The following is a 23,894-nucleotide window of genomic DNA, read 5'->3' on the forward strand; positions in this document are numbered from 1 at the left end:
TAGGAGGCTGTGGCCTTGAAAGGTCTCCCAGGGGGATGGCGAGGGTGGGCTCAGCAGGGTCTCGTGGAACTGGCTAGGCTGCTACACAATGCTCACTCACATGAAAAATTTCTTGCCCCTAGTGAAGGGAGCCAATCAGGGAAGCATCTTGGATTCCAAGCTCCTGGAGCTTCCAGGATGTTTTGATGGCTTGTGGGATTGTACGACAGGACATTTGGAAATTCTGGAAACTCCAGGGTGTGTGATCACCGTGGCAAAGCAGCTGACATGCCTAGTCATGTGGCCTTCCCCATGGAGGTGGGGGCTGTTATCAAGAGGAAACCTTCACCCAGTGGTTAGGCCTGCCTGAGGTCATTCAGGGGAACTAGTGTGCAGGCTGATGGAGTTTGCAATCGCTGCCTAAAAGGTAGGGCGGGGAGCCTTTCTGCTGCCCTGTGCCCTCTGCTGCACCTGGGGATGTCCCAGACCAGGGCTCAGCTGTTCGCCTGTTCTTCCTCCCCAGGGAGTCTGCTGAAGTAAGCAGGGGTCTGGGCAGCTGTGGCTTCAGCAGCAGCAACAGCAAGGCAGTAGCACTGGGAGAGAAGCCAAGGGTCTGGAGGCAAGCCACTTCCCAAAATAGCTTTCCCAGGAGAGCCAGCCAAGCCTCAGCTCCTGACAGTCAGGGCTTGAAGAGTCACCCTCTCCTGTGCCGTCACCAGAGGTTACACCCAGTCTTAGGTGCCTACTGATGACCTTTGTGGCCCTGGCCAAGTCCAATTTTCTGAGCTACATGACCCAATGAAATGAGTGGCTATCCTGCCACACAAAAGTTGAGGATGAATATGGCCCACGAGGTGGGGGCGGCGGTGGGCAGGGTGGTGTGGTGCAGTGGTGGCCACAGAGGCATGTGGCACTAAAGAAGGTGGCAGGGAGGTGGAGCGGATGCATATTGGCACAGGTGCATGAGATAAAGTTGTGGGCCGGGTCCTGTCGGGTTCCATGATTGACCAGGGGTGGAGATGATGCTGGAAGGCTTGCATCACTCCTGGGCAGGTTCTTGGGCATCTCATGGCCTCCTGAGGTGCTCAAGGATGGGGTCTCAGAACCTTTCTTCCAGAAAGTTAAGTCCAACGGTGTCAGCAGTCCAAGGGCAGGTGAGGCGGGGACAGTAGCTAAGGACTTGGGGTTCTGATTCGGGGGACCTCCTTCAGAAACTGGGTCTCCTGTTGGCTGCTAGTCTTCTTAAGGCTACTGAGGTGAGGGGTCTTTCAGCCCAATTTACTGGGTGATGAAGTGTGACTCTGGGTGTCATGCCCACTGATTTCCAACCGTCTCCCTGCACCCCTTCTCATCTCTTCCCATTCCCAGGTTGTGAGCGGGATCGCCTGTCCTTCGGTTTCTGTGAGACATTGCGTCTGCTGGGCCGCTGCCAGCTGCCCACCATCCGTGCTCAGTGCTGCCGCTCCTGTCCCCCACTCAGCCGTGGTGTCCCTTCCCGGGGCCATCAGCGGGTGGCCAGACGCTGAACAGAGGCCAGGCCTCCACCAATGCACATCAGAATGCACAGACAAACTGACCCATGACACACAGACCTCAGCGCCCCACCACAGGCTGCGGTGGAGCCCTGCTCCTCGTGCCCTCATGGTGCTAACCCCATCCCTGTGCAATGGCAGGCTGGGGACCCCCCCCCCCTTCCTCTCAGAAAAGGTATTTTTTTATTCTAACAGTTTGCACATTTGTTATTGTTTTACATAAATGAATATCTACCCTTTCAAAGCTGTTGTTCGAATTTCTAAATGGTCTTATAATAAAAAACCCAGAGCCAGGTATCAGGGTGAAAGCTGAAAGATCAGAGAAGCAGAACAAGCCACAACCACCACATATTACCTCACCAACTGCACGTATCCTCAGACTGAAATCCTCTGAGTCTTTGCCCGAAAGGGTCTCAACTGAACTGCTTTAGTTCCTGTTTCCTCACGCCTTATATACCTTTCTCTGCCCTGCCATCACTTCCTGGGATGAAAGGCATGTGTGCTTCCCAGTACTGGGATTAAAGGTGTGTGCCACCACTGTCTGGCTCTGTTTCCAGTGTGGCCTTGAACTCACAGAGATCCAGATGGATCTCTGCCTTGTAAGTGATAGGATTAAGGGTGTGTGCCACCACTGTCTGGCCTCCATGTCTAGTGGCTGACTCTGTCCCCTGATTCTCAGGCAAGTTTATTCAGGTTCACAATATATCACCACACAAAGCAGTTTGGCCTTGCCTTGGATTTGGAGGATCTCCAACATGACCTCTACCTACCTCTCTTATCAGATGGCTACTACCCTGTCCCTTGTCGAGGCCTCAGCAGAGAGCAGCTTCTCTGTTCCTGTGGGGGCGGATCAGCAGGGCCAGCACAGAGGCCATGCAAAGATGCCTAATGTAGACATGGAAGCTCCTGAGGTGGGTGGAGATGGCTTCTAGGGAAGGCACAAATATCTACAGAGGCTTACACAGCAGGAGCAGCAAGGTCTTTGCAGGGGGCACAGGTTGGCAGAGGCCCAGGGAGTCCTGTTCACTGTCCCCACTCATTCCACACCCCTGCCCACTATCTCCCGTTAAGGTCCTCAGAGACCTCGGTTTCACAGGGATGGAGCCAGACGCACTCATGCACACGAGGCTGTCTTGTCTCTCACGGGGACTACCTGTGGCATGTCAGCAGGCACCTGCCAGGTCTGCTACTTGAGAGCAGCTGGGCATGCAAGGTACTTTGAAGAGGGTTCTGGACCCTGGTCAGCGACAGGGAGAACTGGGCCTTCTTCTCAGCCTTGGCCCCCGTCTGACCCTTCCTTCTGGCTATGAGTCATCTTCTGGAAGGCATTATGCTCTCCCTCAAGTTTGAGGCACTGGAGTTGTGGAAACAAAAAGGGCAATCGTCACATTTTATTCTCCAGAGTGAGGCGTATTGGAAGCATGGAGGGATCCGATCACCGAGAATGTGGGTACAGTGGAAGTCACTGCTTGGGACCGGGAAGCGGTGTCACAGGGTGGAACCACTCAGTGCTGTGCCTGTCCCAGGACTTGCTCTACCTGGGAGTGGGGTGGGGGTTGGGGGGTGGAGCTGGGCCTGTGGCTCTCAGGAGTAAAGGTTTTTGTCTAGCTCTGGGTTTCCTGTTCTCCCACCATCTCATCCTGAACATGAGCAGGTGAGAAGTTCACGGTGGAGGGAGTGACTAGAGATACAGGCCCAGTGGAGACGCTGGGCTCCAGGCAGTCCTATACGTGGCTTGGCCAAATTTAGGCAGTCTACCAGGTTACTCAGGAAAGCAAGTCACTGGTGGCCTGTGTGCATCCAAGCACTACCATGCTGAGGGTGGAGAAGCATTGGGTTTGCTTCCTGCCTATGTCTGCAGCAGCCCTGTGGGCCCAAAGAGGCCCTGGAGACCCACAGTCTGAGTAATGGCTTCCTACAACCTTGCCCAATCCACTCCCCATGGCAACTCCTCACAAAGATGGGAACAGAGACCCATACACAGCAGGGGTTGGCACTGTGGTAGAGACCTAGGGTCCCTGACCCCTGCCATTACTATAGTGCTGTGGGATCTCAGGAACCCCCCAGCCTTAATGAAAAAATCCATGTCTCCTAAAGAGCAGCAGCTTACCAGGTCCAGGCCTACATTGCTGAGTCCTGCCCCCCTCAGCCCCCTCCCCCACCTCATGGAAAGACATTTGGTCCTAATCATTCTTGTGTTTTTCCAGAGATGGCTGGGGGAGTCCCTAGTGTCAGCTGGGCCTGAGCTGTCTGCCCAGACAGGAGGCAAACAAACCATGACTCAGGCTGGGCACGCACAGCTGGTGCGAGAGGGTACCTGTCTCCCAAGGGGTGGGGTGGGGGGGGGGCTAGTAAGGACTGCTCCAAACACAGGCAGCATCTCACTATGACTCCAACCTCTGCCCTCAGCCCTTGCCCATAGTTCAGTTCTGGCACTCAGGTCTATCAGTGTTGAGAAGGGCATCCTGTCCCTCCTATCCCAATGGAACCAAGGGCAGGGACATAAGAATCAGCAGGCTGGCAGAATGGATAGCACCCCACCCCTATAATGCACACCCCATGCTCCAAGACCATGAAGAGGCCTCCACCCCAAATGACTACAACTACCTTTCAAGGCAGAATGTAATACAAATTAGTTTATTTCTCCCTTTACAAGTCTAACATTGAACTCAAAGATCAGCATAAAAGCTGCTGTGATACGTAAGGACGGTCACTGGTAGTGTGCCCTCAAGTCTTCCAGCTGCCCACAGGGGAAGAACCTCACACACTGGGCACGCATCCAGCCTCTATCTTCAAGGACTTCCCTGAACAGGCCCACCAAGAGGTCAGGAAGAAAGCACTGTACAGAGTGAGAGGGGTGTGTGCAGTCCCAGATAACAAAACCTGACTGGGTGCTACCTAGAGTACTTCCTGTATCAACACAACACAGCTAATGCCAGAGACGTAAACAGCGACAGCTACCGTTCAGCTGTCGGCATGGCTACACGCAGCACCAGAGGCTACCTGGGTGAGCGGAAGTGAGGGATGGCCAGGCTAAGGGGAGGAGGCGGAACAGGAGGGAACTGTGATTTGGAAGGCTCAGGCTGATATAAATACATACAAGGGAGTTGTGCACACCAAATAGAACTTGTTATATAAAAGTCGTACAGAATCTAGAAAAACCTTAATAAAATAAGTCTATAAAAATATAAAATGTAGTGAAAATATAAAAGTATTAACAGTTGAAATATTGGTAAGTCCCATCAGATGGGGCACTGAGGGCGGGGTAACCCCCGTCCCCGCCCCCACCATGGCATGTGCATGTGGACCCACATGCTGGAGGCTATGCTTTGGGTTTCTCAGCCCACAAGGATCACCAGGCAGGAGCCACGGGTTGCATGCTGGGTAAAGGTTCAAAAGAAGAGCAGCTGCATGAGGCGACCCCTGACATTAGGGGTGCCTGCCATGGTGGCCAGTAAAAGTCTGGAACCTCAGGGCCACTGGAGGGTAAAGACAGGTCTCAGTGATGAGAGAATGGGAGGTGATGGCTCAAATCTCTGGAGTTATGCCTGGGGAGGAGCCTGCGTCATTCTGCCCCCAAACTGGAGAGAAGGCAACTATGCCTTCTCAGCTCTGTGGACACGGAATCCTTTATTCCAGGGAGGAGAGCCCGCAGGTGTACATTTCCTGAGTTCTCTTGCGACTTTACCTGACCACTGACGCTAACTGGGAAACTAATGCTGCCTCTCAGGGAATGGCAGGACAGCATACTAGGGATTTTTCTTTTTTCTTTGCATTGCTGAGATGGAACCCAGAGCCTCACATGCCAGGCACACATTCTACCACTGAGCCATGTCCCCAGCATTACCAGATACTTTTAAGATGCCTTTACTGGGCACACAGGGCAAAAGCAGCCCAGTGCTGAAAGAGCATTTATGCCAAATACATATTTGGACTGACTGGCATCTTCCAGTGGGGAACTGACGTGGCAACTGAAATCAAGGCAACTGGAACTGAGCCATGGGGCTCCAACCCCATCCTACTGCACCTCCTTAGCAGCTGTCCCCAAGGCTGACAGCCATCATTTCACAGGGAGAGGGGATTTTTCCGGCATTTGGTTTCAGGGAGGCCCTGAGAACAGCAGTGAGATCACTGTGCAGCTCAGACAGCTTCCTGAAGAAGCCGAGCCTTAAACCACCATCCTAAAGATACAATGCTGACATTTTTTATACCTGAAAAGAGACAAAGGTTATTGGCTAAATACAGAGACCAGCTCCTTTTACACAGTAATAAATGAAGCAACTTTAGAGAAGTTGAGCACAGTCTAGATGCTGAAAAACTGACTCAGCCATTCAAGTGCTAGAAAGCGGATAGCAAAAACAGGAAAACCGGTCATGGAAAAAGCACTTCTCACAACTGCCTTGCTCCAGTTCTTAGTCTGAGTGTGTTTACACTAGCTAAGGATTGTTTCCGATCTTTTTCCAGGTAGTGTAAGATAGTTCGCTGAAGGCTGTTTCCCTTGGGTTCCGATAATACTGTTAGAAAATGTTTTCTCATGACAGTCCCTCATCAGGGATGCTTAGGACTGAACAAAAACAACCTCCCTTGTTCAGACCCTCTTTGGGCTTCAAGAAGGAAGTGTTCCAAGTCCCCAGAGGCCACAGTGACCCCAGCTCCCTGATGAGGACAAGGATGACAAAGACTGGGAGAGCTTATCACTCTTGTCCTCAAGCCAAGGTGCTTCCAGATCTAGGAACCTGGCAGTTAGCCTCACTCCCCACCCAGCCTCTGGGCACAAGAGCTATGAGAACCCTGGCCACTGCTACCCAGGAGCCCACAAGCCACAGCACTGCCACATGTTTCCCACGTTTCTTCATGCAGGGGCGGGCCTACTGCAAGGCTCATTTGGAACCCCGATCCGGCCACACTTGGAGAATGGCATCTCCAAGTCACCTCCCAACGACAAGAGCTTTCCACAGCAGCTCTTGGAGGTGTGCCAGGCTCCCTGCAAGCCGGGACAGAGCAACTGGCAAAATCGCTGGCAATAAGAAGTGTGGGGGCTGGCAGCAGGGCAGGGTGAGTGCTACAGTCTGACAGGCCATGTATGAGGGCAAAGGCTAGTCCAGAAGGGGCTGTGACTGGCAGTGTGAAGCCACCAGCAGAGGGCTCCCAGGCTCTCTAGGAAGGATGGTTCTGAATAAGAGTTGTGCTTGCTTTTTTAAAAGTTCCCTCTTTTTTTTTTTGGTTTTTCGAGACAGGGTTTCTCTGTGTAGTTTTGGAGCCTGTCCTGGAACTCACTCTGTAGACCAGGCTGGCCTCAAACTCACAGAGATCCGCCTGCCTTTGCCTCCCAAGTGCTGAGGGCGTTCGCCACCAACTCCCCGGCAAGAGGTCCCTCTTCTTAGGATGACCTTTTGCCCCGGAAGCAGCCTTGCCGAAGCCCTGTGTGCGTTCCTCCACAGTGCTGTCCTTGAATAAAAAGAGCCTGGGGAGTGTTGTTGTAGGGTGAAGCACTCACACGATTGGCAGATGCTGTAAACAGGCCCTTGGAAACGGTCAATTGGGGAGTCACCAATCGGGCAGCAAGTGTGACTGTGATGCATGTGACTGAATGCCGTGACATGGAAATGGCTGTAAAGCCATCGGACCTCTGCCCCCAAATGGGAGGTGAGAAGGTGCAGCTTAGTTTTGGACATCTGCTCAGCAGATAGCCAGAGGCCACAGATGTTACATTTTGGCAGCTGAATGAGCAGAAACATGCCTGGAGTTAACCCCTTTGCTACTTTTGGTTATGAAGGCAAGAAGAGCAGCATCCTAGGGTGGGGGTTCATTCAAGTGTCTTCCTCCTCATCGCTGACCAGCTCGCCTTTGTCAGGGCTAGTGTCCCGCTCACGCAGGAAATCCTCTCGGATGGCCTCCAGCTCTGTCAGCTCCAGCCGGACCTTCTCCAAGTGGTAGGTTCGCCCGGTTCCGAATCTGGCGCAGGGGGAAGGGGTTCAGATCCCCAAAGGAGATGCTGATCAGCTTCCTGGTGGGACAAAGGGCAGAGGCAAGCATCAGCGAGGTCAGGGGAGTGCTCAGAACACTGCCTGGAGACCAGGAAAGGGAGCAAGAGAAATGTGCCATGCTGAGAGTCTGATGGGGGAATGTCACCCTGGGAGTCCAAGCCTATCTTTTTTTAAAGATTTATTTATTTATTATGCATACAGTGTTCTGTCTGCATGTATGCCGACAGGCCAGAAGAGGGCACCAGATCTCATTACAGATGGTTGTGAGCCACCATGTGGTTGCTGGAAATTGAACTCAGGATCTCCGGAAGAGCTTAACCTCTGAGCCATCTCTCTAGCGCCAACCTAGGCCTATCTTATGCAGAGAGGCAAGAAGGTTCATTGGCTAAGGGGGAAAACCCTAAGCTCAGAACCCTTTTTGACCTGATTCTTCATCTGCACACTGGGAACATCAGAGGTGTCTCCCCGAATGGTTCCCACACATAGGTGTTAATAACCTGGTGCTCGCTTGGTGGCAGCAGGTATCAAGTATGACTCTTCAGGGCCAGCATCAGGCAGGGCTACGTTTAGCATAGATGTACATAGGATATGCAAGTGGCCAGGATTTCTCCTTTTTATATTTAAACAGCTTCTCTTGCAAGGGAGTGAAAAGGCTAGCCTGGCCGGCTCTCTTCACAGGCCAGGTTCCCCACACGTTCTAGGATGGGCAAGCACCAGAGGTTAAGGCAGGCCTGACTGTGCCCAGGTGTTGTTTCAGGCCCAGCTTTGTGATCTAGCTGGGCCACATCACTGAGACTGGGAACCAGGAGCCCACCACTGTCCTTTCTCTTCCGTGAGGCACAGGCCCGTAGACCAGAAAACTCATTCTTTACTATCGAAAGTGAAAAGGGGATGCTAAATTATTAACTTACTCCTCTAGCTGGAAAGAGCCGACTGTGACAGACCTAGGCTGCAGCACAAGGGAACTCAGGTATTTGCCCTTGGATGCTCAGCCTCTCACGGACCCCCAGAAGTCCTGCCACAGACACCAACCAGTTCAGTCATGCATCATCCAAAGTCTCCTGAGTGTACCTGGCTATGGAAGCCCCTGTCCCTCTTTGTAAGACCTATCAACTCCGCAGAACTGCCTCTCCTCAGAACACTAGCATGGGCAGCTCCTTAAAGTACTGGAACTCCAGAGTGGAGGTGGGGCCAAGGCACCTGCAGCTTCAGCAACCTCCCTGGGGGTGGGGAGGTGCAGGAGCAGGGGCTGGTGGCACTGATGCACAAATCAGGAGCTCTTATCCAGTGACCTTGACTTTGTACAGCAAAGGGGAAACTGTTTCAAGAGCCATTCACAAGGTGGCGCTGTAGGATCGGGCAAGATGGGAGTGCCCAGTTCTTTCCTATGGTGAAGTAGAGGAGGGGGTTTATCTCCAGGCAGCCCTGACATTCCCCTTAAGACTGTCAGGGTGAGGCAGAGTCTGTCTCTGAACCAAAATGCTCTCCACACAGTGTCAGCTGTCATGTGGGAATTCATTCAGTCATTTTTAATCTTGACCACTGTGAGATGAACAAAATCCTTATTCTAAACTTTTCATCAATCTTTCTCAGCAAACTCTCTCAGATACCCCTTCTCACTAGGCACAAATCAAGTTATTTTTAGTGTTAGTACTAAGCCTAAAACTATCTTGAAAGCATACGCCTCAAGCAAAAGATCCTAAAAAACAGAGACGACCTCCCAGAGGCCTGGCATGGCTTCTGCCAACCTCTCCCACTGCCAATGTCCATGCCAGCTGCCAGAGCCAGAGCAACCACCAACTGTGGCCAAGGGAAAAATGGCAGCCCAGACAGGAAATAATTATGTGGCTTGAGGCGTGTGTGTGTGTGTGTGTGTGTGTGTGTGTGTGTGTGTGTGAAGATTCATGAATATTCCAGCTATTCAAGCTGGAAACTTAGGGTTCTTCCAAGTTCAAAATCCCAAATCTCTTCAATCTGTCCCACTTTCTCCAACTCTCAGGACACCTCTCTCTGGCTACCTCCTTTCTTTCCTGGATCTTTGTGACAGTCACTGTCTACTCTCCTAGTGGCCAGTTCTGCCCCAATGCCTTCAGTGACTTCCCAATGTTTAGAATGAAGCTCAAAGTCCTGAGCATAATCTACAGGAGCCAGGCTAGGCTGTAGCCATGAGCCCCAGGACCCTGGCACAAGCTGAGTGGTCCCCTCCCGCTGTCTCTAAATACACTTGTTCCCACACCTGTGCCCGGAAGCATCTCTGTCAAGCACAATTCCTGCTATTTCCTCCTACCCTTGTTCTCTTCCAGACTGGCTTCTTCCCACTGGGAGCCGTCAAGTTCAGGGCTATTTTTATCTACCATCCCTCCTGTACAGGTTCTGCACTATCACAGAAACAGAAATGCTTTAGGCATGGAACATTGCTTTCAGTTCCTAGATTTTATTTATTGAATAAAGAACAAAACCATATTCATCTCTGTCTCCTCAAATGACTGGAAGGCCATAGCCCTTCCCATTTCTCTCTCTATAAAGGAATGTCCCTCTCGCAGATGATGGCACCCTGGACAGCTCTGAGTCTGAGGACTCCTGGCAACTCACCTGGCATCAAGGATAGTCCGAGTGAAGTAACGGAGATACTTGAATATGGACATGGAATCTTGCAATTTCAGGATCTCCTCTTCCTTGTATTTGAAAAGTGCCAGGGCAAAACGGAAAATAACCTATGGGAAAGCCAGGGAAACTGTAATTGAAAACACACTGTGGCTAGGCAGGAGTCCAGGCATGAGGCTGGACTCTGGAGCTGGGGGCTGGCTGGAGAAGTATCCTGAAGGCCCTGCCCTTGGGCAGACACCTGAATTGATGGGTGACTTCCAGGACTGGACAAGGACCTTTGGTACAGAAAAACAAATACTTGTGGTTTCCAACAGTTCGGTCCAAACCAGAAACGTTCCTAAGAAGTGAGGAGACTTGTGGAATCCTTTCACATTTGGCTAACCTTTGTATTCAACAAGGAATACTGACCTCAGAAGCAGTTTCACATAAGATCAAAACCCAGGCTTTTTTTGACTGAAAATGTGAAGCTGCAACTCCTGAGACAAACACAGTCTTGGCTAATGAGCAGGGGTCTGAGCAACTTTTCATTTCAGTGAAATAATCAGTTCATTTTGCTGACTTTTTTGGGGTGCTCTGGGCAAGGCTGGGGGAATGAACTCCTGGTGATCTTACAAGTTGAGGCAGCTTTGGAACAAACTGCTTTTCCACATATAAGAGCCCTGAATGGCCTGAGCCAGCCTACACTGTACCATATTTAGAAAGCAGTATTTACAGGGTCAAATTGTTCATGATTCTCTTTACATACTCATGTACTGCCCAAAATAAACAGTGTTGATGATCTTAGTTGAGAATTCTTTGTATTAATGACACATTAAGACTATAAAAGTGGCAACACCCTATGCTGGATACTGAATATACATATAGGATAATATATATATATATACTCAACTGCTGTGGGAGTGTAAACTCTTACAGCTTTGTTTGTCTGTTTGTTTGAGACAGGGTTTCTCTGTGTAGCTCTGGCTATCCAGGAACTCACTCTGTAGATCAGGCTGGCCTCAAACTCACAGAGACCCACCTGCCTCTGCCTCCTGAATGCTGGGATTAAAGGCATGCGCCACCATGGCCTAGCCCTCACAAGGACCGTTTGAGGGGCAATCTGGTGTTACCCCAACACTACTGGTAAACTAACCTTTGATCCTGCAATTCTAGGCTAAATCTATAGTGCACATGCATACGTGTGGAAAGATAGAAGTCACAGGAGAGCTGGGTGCAGCTTGTTCTAAAGTGGGAAGAGACTGGAAACATGCAAAGCAGCCACCATCAGGGGCTGCTATGTTCATTTCTGACTCCTGTACAAGAAGATGCCATCAGGTTACAACACAGGTCCTGTATGTGCTGCTACAGAACTAGCTCCAAGATACAGTAAAACAGCATACTTTAGATTGGCTTAAGAAACACAAGAGAATGTATAAACTGAGGAGAAAACAAGAGGATATTGGGAGGAGAGAGACTGTTTTCCTACTATATATCCTTTTTATGTTTTGTTCTTATTTTTACTTAATTAAAATGTTTTGTTTGATGTGTGTACATGTGTGGTCATACGCTTGTGTGTAGAGCTTGAGGAAAACTTGTGGAAGTTGGTTCTCTCCTGCCACCCTGTAATTCGAAGAATTAAACTCAGGCTGGAGGATTGTTGTGTTGTCCCACCAGCCACTTATTTATCCATTTTTGGTGTACTGTGGTGTGGCGTGTGAGTAGGAGAAGGGTAGGGATTGAACCCAGAGGCCTCACAGGAGCAAAGCGAGTGCTGAATCACTAAGCTACTGAGCGTTTTGCTAGTTATTCTGAGACAGGATGTCCCTGTGAGCTACCGTGCTCAGCTTCACACTGAGGTTTTTGATGGATGAGCAGGTAACTGCTGTTCCCCAAGGCCTGCAGGAGCATATCACACTGAGGTAACTCTACAAGTTCCAGGTGAACCAGCCACTCGGCCATGTGTATGTCAGTCTGTCAAGCATGTGTATCTGGAAAGAGTGCACTCACCTTTGGTCCCTCATAAAGGAAAGAGTCCCATATTTTAAAAAGGACATCGCTGACAACACTGTCCACGAATACCACCAGAAACCAGTTGAAGGTGATGAGGGTGTAGTCCACTTTGTACTGTTCAAAGTGGGTGTGCAATCGAGGCAGCTTTTCACTCATGAGGTCTCTGAACACCCGCTGGTCCACCTGGAGAGGGAACAAAGGGAGAGAGGTCTGGGGTCTTCGGTGCAGAACAGCTGCTCCACCTGAGAACGGAGGGTGGAGCCCATGGGGACATGCAGCAACACAGCTGTTTCAGATGTACACGTGGGACACTCACAGAGCCAGGCTGCTCCGTGGCCCGGGGGCAGCTGACCTCAAATGCTTCAGGGCCCCTAAGTGGCACTCTCCTCAGGGGAGGGGCAGAAGTAAATAGTCTGGAGCCTAAAAGCAGCTTCTGGACTCAACATCTATGGGAAAGCAGGCTGGTTATCAGTTTGCTAGTACTCACACGAATACAGGCAGCCCTGGGCAGGTGCATAAGGAAAGGTGAGCCGCTGAACAGAAATATAACACTACTACCCACATCCACGCAATGAATATGCTTAACAGGGCAGGGTGGGGAGAGAGAACACTAGAGTCAGAGGACGCCGGGTACTAGCTGGGTCCACCCACCTACAAAGGATGTTCTAAACAGCCATGTACTCTGGAAGACAGTTTGTGAACATTAAAAGAGATGTGTAAAGTTTTATAAGACAGGCAAGCCACAGGTGGCTACAAAAAAGCCACAGGTGGCAGAAGCCACTGCATGTTAGGTCAGGCAACCAGTCAGTGCTGAGCAGAAGGCTGAATAAGGTTCCAGGATGACCTAGAGGGTGGAAGAGATGAGTAGGGCAGCTAGACAAATGGATTAGCGTAACTGTGGGCAGGGATCAGGCTTCTAGGAAGAGGGTTGAGAGGCCACACCAAGGGGCTTTTCCCTGCTCTGTGTGTGATCCTCACAAAAACATTTTTGTGTGTGTGTGTGTGTGTGTGTGTGTGTGTGTGTGTGTGTGTGTGTGTGTGTGTTTGTGTGTGTGTGTGTATAACAGAAACAAGCTTCACAGAACAATGCTAAGATCATACAGTGGGACTCAGGGCCATCTGGTTACAGTCCAATCAATTGTATTTGACACAGGAAAAAAAAAATCTACGAAACCAGTTTCTCCACAGAGTCTGCAAACAGCAGGGAAGAAAGGAGAAGCATCTCAAGGCTCTCAGCAGGATGGCCAATAGTGAGGCCTGCTCTCTAGATCCATCCTTCCCGCTACAACAAGAACGCCAGACTGGATGGCTGAGAGCCCTGGACAAATGGATGAAAACAGAGGAGGATGCACGGACCTCAAAACTCCTTGAAGGTAACTGCTAAAGGTAACTCCCCTTTGAGTGAGAGGTGAGAAAAGGTGCTCAGAACACCCCACTTCTGAGCCTGGCAGGGAGAGTGCAGAGATGTGGCACCTGAGACCAGAGCATAGGGAAGATGAGAACCAGTGGGTGTCCCTTTTAGGGAGAGACCCCTACGATGAGTGGTACAATTGCAAGAAGCAGGTAGAGAGGAACAGGCTGCAGAGGTACAAAGCCAGCCTGTAGAGGAGGAAGGCTCTGGTCTGCTCACGCTGAGACCATGGAGTAGGTCATCCTCTCTGAGTAGCTGACGGGGAAATCGACTGGATAGCCACTGTGGAGAACAGTCCTACCCGGGAGGGCATCCTGGACTAATCTACAAAGCCCCTGTGTAATAGTTTTATGTCAACTTGACACAAGCTAAAGGCATCTGAGAGGAAGGAACCTTGATTGAGAAAATGCCTCCATAAGATCAGGCTGCAGGCAAATCTGTAGAGTAGTAGTTCTCAATCTTTCTGATGCTTCAACTCTTTAATGCAGTTGTGAGGTACACCCAACCCTAAAATTATTTTTGTTGCTACTTCATAACTAGAATTTTGCTACTGTTATGAACCACAATGTAAATATCTACATTTCCAGGTGGTCTTAGGTGACCCCTGTGAAAGATTCATTGAACCCCCCCAAAGGGGTAGAGACACACAGGTTCAGAACTGCTGGTGTAGAGCATTTTCTCAATTAGTGATTGATGGGGGATGGCCCAGCCCCTTGTGGGTGGTGCCATCCCTGGGCTAGTAGTCCTGGGTTCTACAGAAAAGCAGGGTGAACAAGCCATGAAGAGCAAGCCAGTAGTAAGTGGCATTCCTCCACGGCTTCTGCATCAGCTCCTGCCTCCAGGTTCTTGCCCTACATCCTGTGATGTAAGCCAAATAAAGCCCTTCCTCCTCAAGGTGCTTTGGTCATGGTGTTTCATCACAGCAATAGAAATCCTAACTAGGACAACTCCTGTCAATTAGGACACTAGGTGAGAACATTCCTGGGATTCCTGGAATACTAACACAGCTACAGTCTAATCAAATGTTAACACTTTAAAATTGTTATTCTAAAGGACAATCCAAAACTTTTAAAATGGCAACTATTTGTTGGAAGTTCTGTTATAAAAATGTGTTGTTATTTGTTTTGGAAAGCACAGTTACACAGGTTCAAGTAGGAACTTCTATTTGAATTTAACTTTGTAAAGGCAAAGCTAAAAGTAGCAGGCATGGTGGTGGACATCTATACTACTTGCACTTGGGAGGCTGAGGCAGGAGGATCTGGAGTCCTAGGCCAGCTGCAAAGACAAAATCAAAGGTATAAACTGCTAAAATGAATGTAATTTTTTGGAATACTTTAAAAAAAACCAAAGTGCACATAAAAAGCTGTAGAGCCCACCTCAGCGTTCACCCGTATCTACTTGCCCCTGTCAAACTCGGGTTGGATGTTCTATCCTGAAAACCATTCAAAAGCTGTCAAACTATCCCACAAGTTGCCTAAGAGGTCAAGCTGGGGCTGGTGTCCATTCACCAGGAAGCATTGCAACCCTGCCCTCAGAAGCGCCCTCCTTGACAGTCAGATCATACACTTTCTGTACACCTGGATCTTGACATCAGGGGCCAGAGTTGGGTGACATGGACTGGAAGAGGTCAGATCATCTGTCTCCACCTGGTCTTGCCTTGGGCACTCTGGGAGTTAGGCTGCCCTAGCGTTTCCCGCTTTCTCTGCTGTCCTGGCTACCTTGCCCCCAGGCTCTTCCTGCCTCTCAACCACAGCTGCCTCCCCAGGTCCACAGCAAGCCTGGCATGCCTGCTCACACAACCTGCCCTCGCTCTCCTTTCTGCTCCATCTGGGCTAGCACCATGGGCTAGTGGACAGTTCCCACCCACTCACAGAGCTGCTGGATACAGCTCACCCTCTAACCACAGGGCACTGGTTCTCTGTTTATGGAGTCCTCTACTAGAACACATCCCCTGCTCATCTAGAAAGTTCCAGGTCAGTTCCAGCATACACCCTCCCTCCCACACTGCTGCCCTGCATTCCTGCCACCCCTGGCATGGCTATTACCTAGCTGGATTAACCCTTGCCTGCCTACCTCTCCTCCAGCTAATCAGTGGTACCATCCAGGCCACAGCTCTGTCATCTTAGGATGTCCAGTACCACCCAAAGAAATGTCAGCACCTGCAGGAGCTACTGTTTGACCAGAAGAGGGAACTGGTATTTAGTGAGCCTGGCCTTATACTCCCAGCTACACTCTCAAGTCATACCATGTAGCAACCTTATTGTCCCCATTTGGCTTGGGAGAAAAGGAATGTCAAACACACTGAACTAGGGCTAGTTAGTTGCTTAGGGCCAGCAAGAGAGATGGGTATCTGAGCGTGAGACCAAGTGATGACACAGGATTTAGTCTATCTGGGGGGTGGGGAGGGCAGCTGAAGACGTCTGCAAGGACAGGACATCCATCTGCCTTTGCAGTGGGAGAAAAATATGTGTACACATCTCTTCTTCCAACTGGATGGCACACTGTGCCTCACTTGAGGCTGTCCAGGGGTTGGCAGAGGGCTGGGCAGGGAGCAGGCTGCCAGGAAATGCTTGCTGAGGCCTCTGTTTTACCCTCCTCCACTGAGCACTGGAGGACACGGGATAAGTATGTCATTCATCAGTGTCTGCAGTGCCTGGTGAGGTCCTGGCACACAACATGCACTTCAAGGATGGCAGGAAAGGGAAACCTGGCCAGCAGTTGGGCCACAGCAGCAGCAGGCAGCGGGCTTGGGGCTCTGGGTTCCGGCAAGACCAGCACTGGGACCAATGGCATACTCACTTTCAGAGCAGCCTTATACATACTTCTCAGAGATAATGAAGAGAAATGAGTGTGTGGTGGACACCCGAGACAAGAAACTGGCACCAACATCAGGGTAAAAAGTACCTGATGACACCCCACCCAGAGTGGTCAGGACATCAAGGCTTCATTTTGTCTCTTCTGAAACCCTGGGGCATCTGAGGCTCTAAATTCGAGCTTGCGGGGCTGTTTTCAGGTGCTGTGAATACGCAAAGCACTAGCCACTGATTTTTAAAATCCCACCTGACTGAGACCATTACCTCATCCCCTTGTTGTCCATGTCCTAGGCAAGATCAGGTGGAGACAGATGATCTGGCCTCTTCCAGTCCATGTCACCCTGCTCTGGTCCCTGATATCAGGATCCGGGTGTGAAATGGAACATGTACCAGATCCTCTGATGGAGGAGGTTACTGCCAATCCTTCTGCAGCTCTTTAAGACTTATTGTTTGTTCCCAGAAACTAGGGAATGGCAGGGTAGGGCACCAAGGAAGCTGCTCCTATGGTACCTTTAACAGCTGAGACTCCTCCCACCAACTCTGGTTCCTTCCCCGGGCTGGAGGCTCCCCCAGCCTCCTCAGCAGCCCTTTGTCCTCCCACATCTCCTCTAGCCTGGTCCCTGAATCCTGGAAGAACCGACCTAACAGACCAGCAGCTCCCCCAACTCCCTGCGCATCTTTGGTCTATGACAGACTGCCAGGGAGGGCTGTCTCTCTGAGGTGCTCAGGGAGCTGAAGGAGCTGACCAAGTCCACTCACAGAGATCAGCTGCTGCAGTCATGGGTTGCCCCCACAGGGTTGACTCAGATGACAACTGGAGCCCTATAAACCAGTGACCAAGGCACAGTATTTTAAAAGTACCTGGGATCCCAACAGAGTCTTTGTGTAATAGTCTCGAGGCATGAAGACTTCTACGATGGTAACGAGACACCAGAAAGCATCTTCTTGTTCCAGGTAAAGGAGGGCCACTGCCACCAATCTGTGGGCAGATAGGGACAAGGTCAGCATGGGCTCCTGTTCCTGCCTTCACCATATTCTCTAAGGGCCACTGTGGTTTCCACTTCTCTAATGAAGGATAAATGATTATTTCTCAGTAAGTGACGAATCCTCTACAACTTGAAGAGAAAAGTCACCTTCCTCTGATCCCGTCATTTGGTGTTTGTTCAAAGTTGAAATTACTTCCCAATGAAATTGCCTCCCTGTGACCCATCAGCCTTGTTTAAAGAGTGTTTCACTTGGGGTGTAGAGGTGGCTCAGCCGTTAAAGGCAAGGCTTACAAACAAGCGTTTCACTCTAATATTTTGCTAATGCAGCTAATTCTTTGAGTTCATTGCTTAAAATGTTTTGATTAATCCTTTTATGTCTAAAAAGTAATGTGAATGTAACAGAGTATGAGGTAGTTTAAGAACTTGATTTCACCCCCTATCCAGCTGCCTTTCTGGAGGGGGAAATGGGTTGCACAGAATCCCCAGGAGGGGCCTTTGGAACTGCATGAGGTGGGCACACGGGGCAGGAAAGGAACTCACACATACCAAGTGCTTTGTCATTCAAATGGAAAGAAACCTGGCTCCAACCATTTGTACACGGTCATAATGCAGAGGTTGTTGGTAAAACATGACTAATCCCAGTTTCTGAGCAGGCTAGAGCAGAAGGAATCACAAACTGAGGCTCATGCCTGGGCAAGCTGGCAAGACCCTGTCTCAAAATTTAAAATAAAGGTGTGTGAAGAGAGGGTGCTGGGGATGCAGCTCAGTGGTCCAGCATTTGCCTAGTACGTCTCAGGCTTTGGGTCCAATGCCCATATCACAACCCAAGGGTGGGGGATGCGGCTGTACTCGGAGGCAGAGTGCTCGTTCTGACAGGTGAGGTCCTGAGTTCCATCACCAGACACGGGCAGAGTTGAGGGAAAGTTCTTCTCCACTGAGCTGAAATGCAAGAACTTTTGCCCCAAACAAAGTCTATATGCGCCACTTATAGGAAAAAAACACCCCTGCTCAGAATTTGTTCTTTTTCTTTGATAAAACCGAAAGAAATCAGCAAATTTCAAATTAAAAAATAAGACCTGGGTAGGTAGGCAAAGGGAGGACCCCAGTTTTCCTAAAAGGGATGGAGAGTGGGGAGGTGACAACTGAGGACATTCACAGGGAACGTTCCTGACAGCACAAAACCATAACCAGAGGCACAGCTCCCAGGATGCCAGGAGAGGCACCAAAGAGTCCAAAACAGAACTGTCAGGACATCATTCAACTGAGGCTGATCACGATGAGCACAAATCCAGGAAGTCCTAGTGTTCTCATACTAGGTTCTCAGAAGGCAGGGGCATGTACTGGGTATTCTGAGGAAAAAATTTACCCCCACCCACCAATTAAAATTCAGAGGCTTAAACAGGACAGGAGTAGAAACGAGGCAGGGTCTCAGTACCCTGAGGATCACAGAACTGGCTCCAGGAGAACACCGGCAAGTCTTCACTGTAGAGCCCTGGCCTCAGGGTTTCAGGTTCTAGTAAGTTTCAGACTTGGTACAGTGTGAGCTGTGGCTTTAAGTAAAACCAAGACTGCTTTAGGCAGGTTTTGGGGGTTTTGTTGTTGTTGTTGTTTTGTTTTTTTTTTGAGATAAGGTTTCTCTGTGTAGTTTTGGTGCCTGTCCTGGATTTCACTCTGTAGACCAGGCTGGTCTCGAACTCACAGAGATCCACCTGGCTCTGCCTCCCAAGTGCTGGGACTAAAGGATGTGTCACCGTGTTCTGACAAGCTTGGGAAGGACTGTGAGCTGCAGTGACAGCAGAGAGCAGAGAGAGATGAAGCAGGATGTGATAACATTATGGTAAGAAGTCATCCCAGCACCCAGTGTCTGGTGCTGAGAGGAGATTGATGGGCAGCAGACCTTGGTACCCCCAAAGCCTTGTCCTGGCCTAACACACAGCTCAGGACGACAGCCTGGATTATTAATAAAAGGTGAAAGTCCCTTTGTTTGCTTATGGAAGCCAGGAAAATATTCAAGACCTGTAAGAGATTCTACTCAGGGGCTACAAAGCAAAACAAATAGGCATGATGTGAGAGATTTGTGGGGAGGAGGGGAGCAGAGAGGGATGGGAGGGGGTTGGGAGAACACTGGGGATGAGAGTGGTCAGGATGCACTGTGTAAGAAAAAAAAATCTAATATATAAAAAAAGGCAAGCAAGTTTAGGTCTTTGAAGGGCTGAGTATTAATTAGCAGAAAAAAAAAGTTCAGGATCCTGCACAAACATATGACACAAGATTTTACTCCATCAATTATTAAATAATGCAATCAGATTCTTAATGATTAAAACTGAAGTGTGAAGAGAAAAGGCAAGGAAGGAAAAAAAATGAGACTCTAAGATGCTTCCAGTGAGCCTGACTTCTGTGCTTACCTAGCCTGGTGCTGGGACGGGACCAGGGTCTCACTGTGTCAAGAACACACACCGCCACTGAGCCACATCCCAGCAGCTTCTGTGCTCCTTAGACTATCTGAGGCAGAATCTGCCTGAGTTACTCTAGAGAGATAGAAAGGCCAATAGCTAGGCAGGAGAGATAGGCGGGACTTCTGGGTAGAGAGAGGAAGAGGAGGAGGACTCTAGGCACATGGATTACGCCAGAGAGATGCCAATAAGGCTCTGAAGAAGTCGGACATATGGTACAGAGCAGAGGTAACCTAGCCACATGGCAGAACGTAGATTAATAGAAACAAGTTAATTTGAGTTATAAGAGCTAGCTGGGGACAAGCCTAGCTAAAGGCCAAATTTTCACAATTAATAATAAGCCTTCAGGTCATTATTTGTGGGCCGGCAATCCAAACATAGTCTGACAAGAAAGCCTGCTACAGAACTAGAGGACTGCATCATGAAAACTGGCTCTTATCCCGGGATCCTTTCCCCGAGAATACAGGCTTTTCTTAGCCGGGAGGAGAGGGAGCTGCCAGGTAGTGCCCGGTGCCCGGAGGTTTTCTAAACCACAGATGAGAGTGGTCGGACACCCACCTGTTGAGGCCTTGGCAGTAGCCAATATCCGGATTTCGCCAAGAGAAGGCAAGCAGGACACTGCGCAGCTTCTGGATGCCCTCTGACGTGGGGCTGGAGTAATGTTTGTTGTTGGGCAGAGTCCGCAGCAGGTCCAGCTCAATCTGCTTGGAGGCAGGGTTCTGTTTCTCTAGTGCCTTCTGGAGCAAGGTCTGGAAGTAGCCAGGCTCCATGCTGTCCTTGAACTTCCTTGTATGACGGTCGACACACCACTTCCACACCTTGGAGCGGTGCTCATGGGGAATGCCTGCTCGGATCAGGTTTTTCAGCTCCGGAGAGCATACCATCTCCCTGTTCATTGTGCTTGCAAAATAGTTTTCCCACTTGACCCCAGTGGAAACTTCCTGGTTTTCTGTGAGGTACAGAGTCTTCAGGTCTAATGCTCGGACCTTGGCGACCAACTTCTCTTCCTCATCATCATCAGGGACAGTCCTAAACCCGTAGATATCGAACTCACTGTGGAAAAATAACAAGAGGGACAGTAGAAATGGCATGGTCTTGGCAAAGGGTGCAGTGAAACAGGAGACATTTCAGACCATCAAGCACATAACAAGCTTCTCAATGAGCAGGGCTAGGACAACTGGCTGTCTACATGGAAAAGGTCAAATGAGAGCTACTCTCCATTGCGTACAGGGACAATCACTCTCGGATGGGTTAAAACTCTGCAGGTAAAACCAGAAGAAAATACAAGCACCACCACCAGTCAGGACTGACTTAAGTGGGACAGAGTGGTGTACACCCCCGATCTCAGCGCTCAGGAGGCTGAAGAGGGAGGACTGTAAGTTCAAGGCAAGCTTGGGTGTAGCGAGAAAGACACTGTCTCAGAAAGAAGAAAGAAAATGAAAAAAGATTCATCTATGTGGCTATGTCGTTGTATATGTCTGTGTCTTCATACATCCAGAACAACTTCAAGCTTCAAAAGGTATTGTTTTAATAAAAAAAAAAAAGTATCTTGCTATGTTTACCAGCCTAGCCTCAAATACCTAGGCTCTGTCTCAGCCTTCCAAGTAGCTGGGATCACAGGTGTGTACTGCCACACCTGTCCACAAGGCATCATTTTAAAAGGTGAAAAGACAATGAAGAAGGTATTTGTAAGATGTTGGGTACGAGCATCAATCAAGGCTTTGGTGGAAAGGATATGGCCCCACAGATGTCAACATCCTACTCCTGCAATCTGTGACTATATACAAGAAGATGGTGGCAGATGGTATTAAGGTTACAGAATTAAGACAAAGAGTTACCAAGGGACCTGGTATCCATATGAACCCTTCAAAGAGGAAAAGGGAAAGGAAGAACAGATCAGAGGAAAAGGACAACAGAAGAGGCAGGGGAGAAGGGTGTGTGTGCAGGGGCTGGATGAGCTGCTGACACTTCACAGATGGAAGGGGCCAGGAGCCACGGAATACAGGTGGTCTCTGAGGCTAGGAAACAGGGTCTCACTTTATATCTACCAGGAACTGTATCTACCAACATTTTTAATGATGGGAATGAACTGCTCCCCAGAAGATCCACAAAGGAGCCCAGTCCTTGATTAAACTGTGATTTCAATCCAGTAAGATCTTACGTTGCCTTCTGACCTATGAACTCTACGACAGCAAAGTTGCTGCTAAGTCTGTGATTAGTTGAGACAGGATTGGAATCTAGTACAAAGCTTCTGACATAATGGATATGCTGAGGAACTTTACACAAATCTTAGGAACTTTGGAAATCAAATCTGGTGGAGTTGAAGACATGCACTTCTTTCACATCAGGAATCTCCTTTCTCTTCTACATCCTGGAGAAACTCTTGCCTGGGCACACGGAACATATACCATGGTGTTTGTAACTAAGGAGACTAGAAAGGTCCTAAGTGTCCTTCATGAGGGGAAGCAATAATGCCTTTGTCTATTATCTAATGAAGTTCTGCAAAGCAGGAAAGAATACACACAACTTCCTAAATGCACATGAGAAGAATGTAACACACCTTCAGAACAGCTCCCAACAACTATGAACAAAGCAACCACAAATGATGTGGAGGAAGCACCCTTGAACTTGAGATTCTGGCTGCCTGGGCTGGGGTCTCATCCATGTCCCAGAGGTTGTGTAACCCAGGATATGCTGTATCACCTCCTGACTCAGCCATCTCACTTACAAAGTGAGGGAAAAAACCTACCTGCATTGAGCATTTAATACAATTCTGCACGCGAAGCCCTTATTAATTCCTATACCTGTTACACCCCAAAAATGAGTCCTGTAACAATGGTGCTGATTACACTCTGAAAGTTTAGTTCTGTCATTTAACTAGTGCAGTCAATGCTGGGAGGTTGTCAGCTTGGGGAAGAGCCCCAACATGTCCAAGGGCTTCGTCTGAGGCTGGAGGAAAGGCAGTGAGGAGACTGCATCGAGCAAGGCCCAGACAGTACTCAGTCTGAGTGACAGAGACAGAAGAGGAGGGCACCCCAGGTGAACCTGCAGAGTTTTCCTAGTCCTAACACTACGAGACTTGTCAGAAAATACATTGTATATGAGCTTTTAATTCAAGATCCATCAGATGCTTCTAGGCTCTATGACCCCCATCCCCACAAAAAAAAAAAAAAAAAAAAAAAAAAAAAAAGGTGCAGTATTTTACATGTAGTTGCCTTAGTGCATCTTGGTTTGTTTCAGATCCTCTATGGGTCTTGGGTCACTCAATCAGGTTATAGAACTGCCTTCCCATACAAGGCAAACGCAGCTTCCCTTCATGGGCCCCTTTGCTTTCAGTTCTCTGTGGATGGGATGTATTCGTGTCAGGAAAGGGTTCCTATTTCTTGGAAAACTGGCCCCCGCAGAAAGAGGTATGGATTGTAGGTATGGCCACTTTGACATGGTTTTGGAATCAATAGGCCTGGACTGATTCCAGCTCCAGCACTTGATTTCTGAGGGAGAATGATGATATATGTTTTGCTGGCCTGACAGTACTTATTACAGGCATCAAATAAGATACACAGTGTTAAGTGCCCCGTGAGTGTCTACTGCTATAGAAAGGGAAGTTTAGAGATAGGTGGACTTCCCAACAGAGTCAAGCACATTTACCTGACCAGATGAGGCTTAATGAATGCTTGCTCTGGCTGTTCTTGGCTCTCAACCTGCAGAGCATCCTCCAGCAACTGGGCTATGACATCCCTGGTAGGCCCCTGTTCTTCTGAGCAAACTGGTGTCTTCATTTCTTGAAGCAGTATCAAATACTTACTTTCCACCTGGCAGAGCTTGGCTTCCAGGCTAGAATACTGCAGAGAATGTAAGGTGGTAAGCTGTTACCTCTACCCAGAGATAAACACAGGAAAAGCATGCCTTGGGTCCCTTAGGCAACCAATGAACCCAAACCAGCATGCCCAGAAAGATTAGGAAGTAAGCCTGCTGCAAATTACAACACAGGTGAAGGGTTAATTCATGCCACAGACCCTTTAGGGTTAAAATAGCCTGCTACGGCGCCCCTCTTTTTTTTTTAAGAGTTCGACACAGAAAAGGTGCTGATCAGCACAGGTACCATTCCTCAACATGGTTAGAGGGAGCAACAAAACT

At 49.3% G+C, this 23,894-nt stretch overlaps 2 protein-coding genes across 3 annotated transcripts in view; one reads left to right on the forward strand and one right to left on the reverse strand.

Moving 5' to 3' along the window:
* Adamts7 (ADAM metallopeptidase with thrombospondin type 1 motif 7) overlaps positions 1-1,675 on the forward strand; it is a 52,012-nt gene extending 50,337 nt beyond the window's left edge. For both annotated transcript variants that reach the window (XM_052716721.1, XM_052716731.1), the window contains one exon: positions 1,348-1,675. In XM_052716721.1, the coding sequence (XP_052572681.1) occupies positions 1,348-1,505 (158 nt within the window). In that variant the 3' untranslated portion in view covers positions 1,506-1,675. The remainder of the gene's footprint in view (positions 1-1,347) is intronic.
* A 2,457-nt stretch (positions 1,676-4,132) lies between these two features.
* The window catches only part of Tbc1d2b (TBC1 domain family member 2B), a 70,958-nt gene continuing 51,196 nt past the window's right edge, over positions 4,133-23,894 (reverse strand). Inside the window, 7 exon segments of the mRNA XM_052716745.1 lie at positions 4,133-7,453; positions 7,455-7,518; positions 10,091-10,212; positions 12,092-12,277; positions 17,180-17,297; positions 20,316-20,810; positions 23,406-23,599. Of these exon segments, the coding sequence (XP_052572705.1) occupies positions 7,322-7,453; positions 7,455-7,518; positions 10,091-10,212; positions 12,092-12,277; positions 17,180-17,297; positions 20,316-20,810; positions 23,406-23,599 (1,311 nt within the window). The 3' untranslated portion in view covers positions 4,133-7,321.

This window comes from Peromyscus californicus, unplaced genomic scaffold (assembly GCF_007827085.1).
Source record: "Peromyscus californicus insignis strain IS unplaced genomic scaffold, ASM782708v3 Scaffold_11__1_contigs__length_118956290, whole genome shotgun sequence".
NCBI lineage: Eukaryota > Metazoa > Chordata > Mammalia > Rodentia > Cricetidae > Peromyscus > Peromyscus californicus.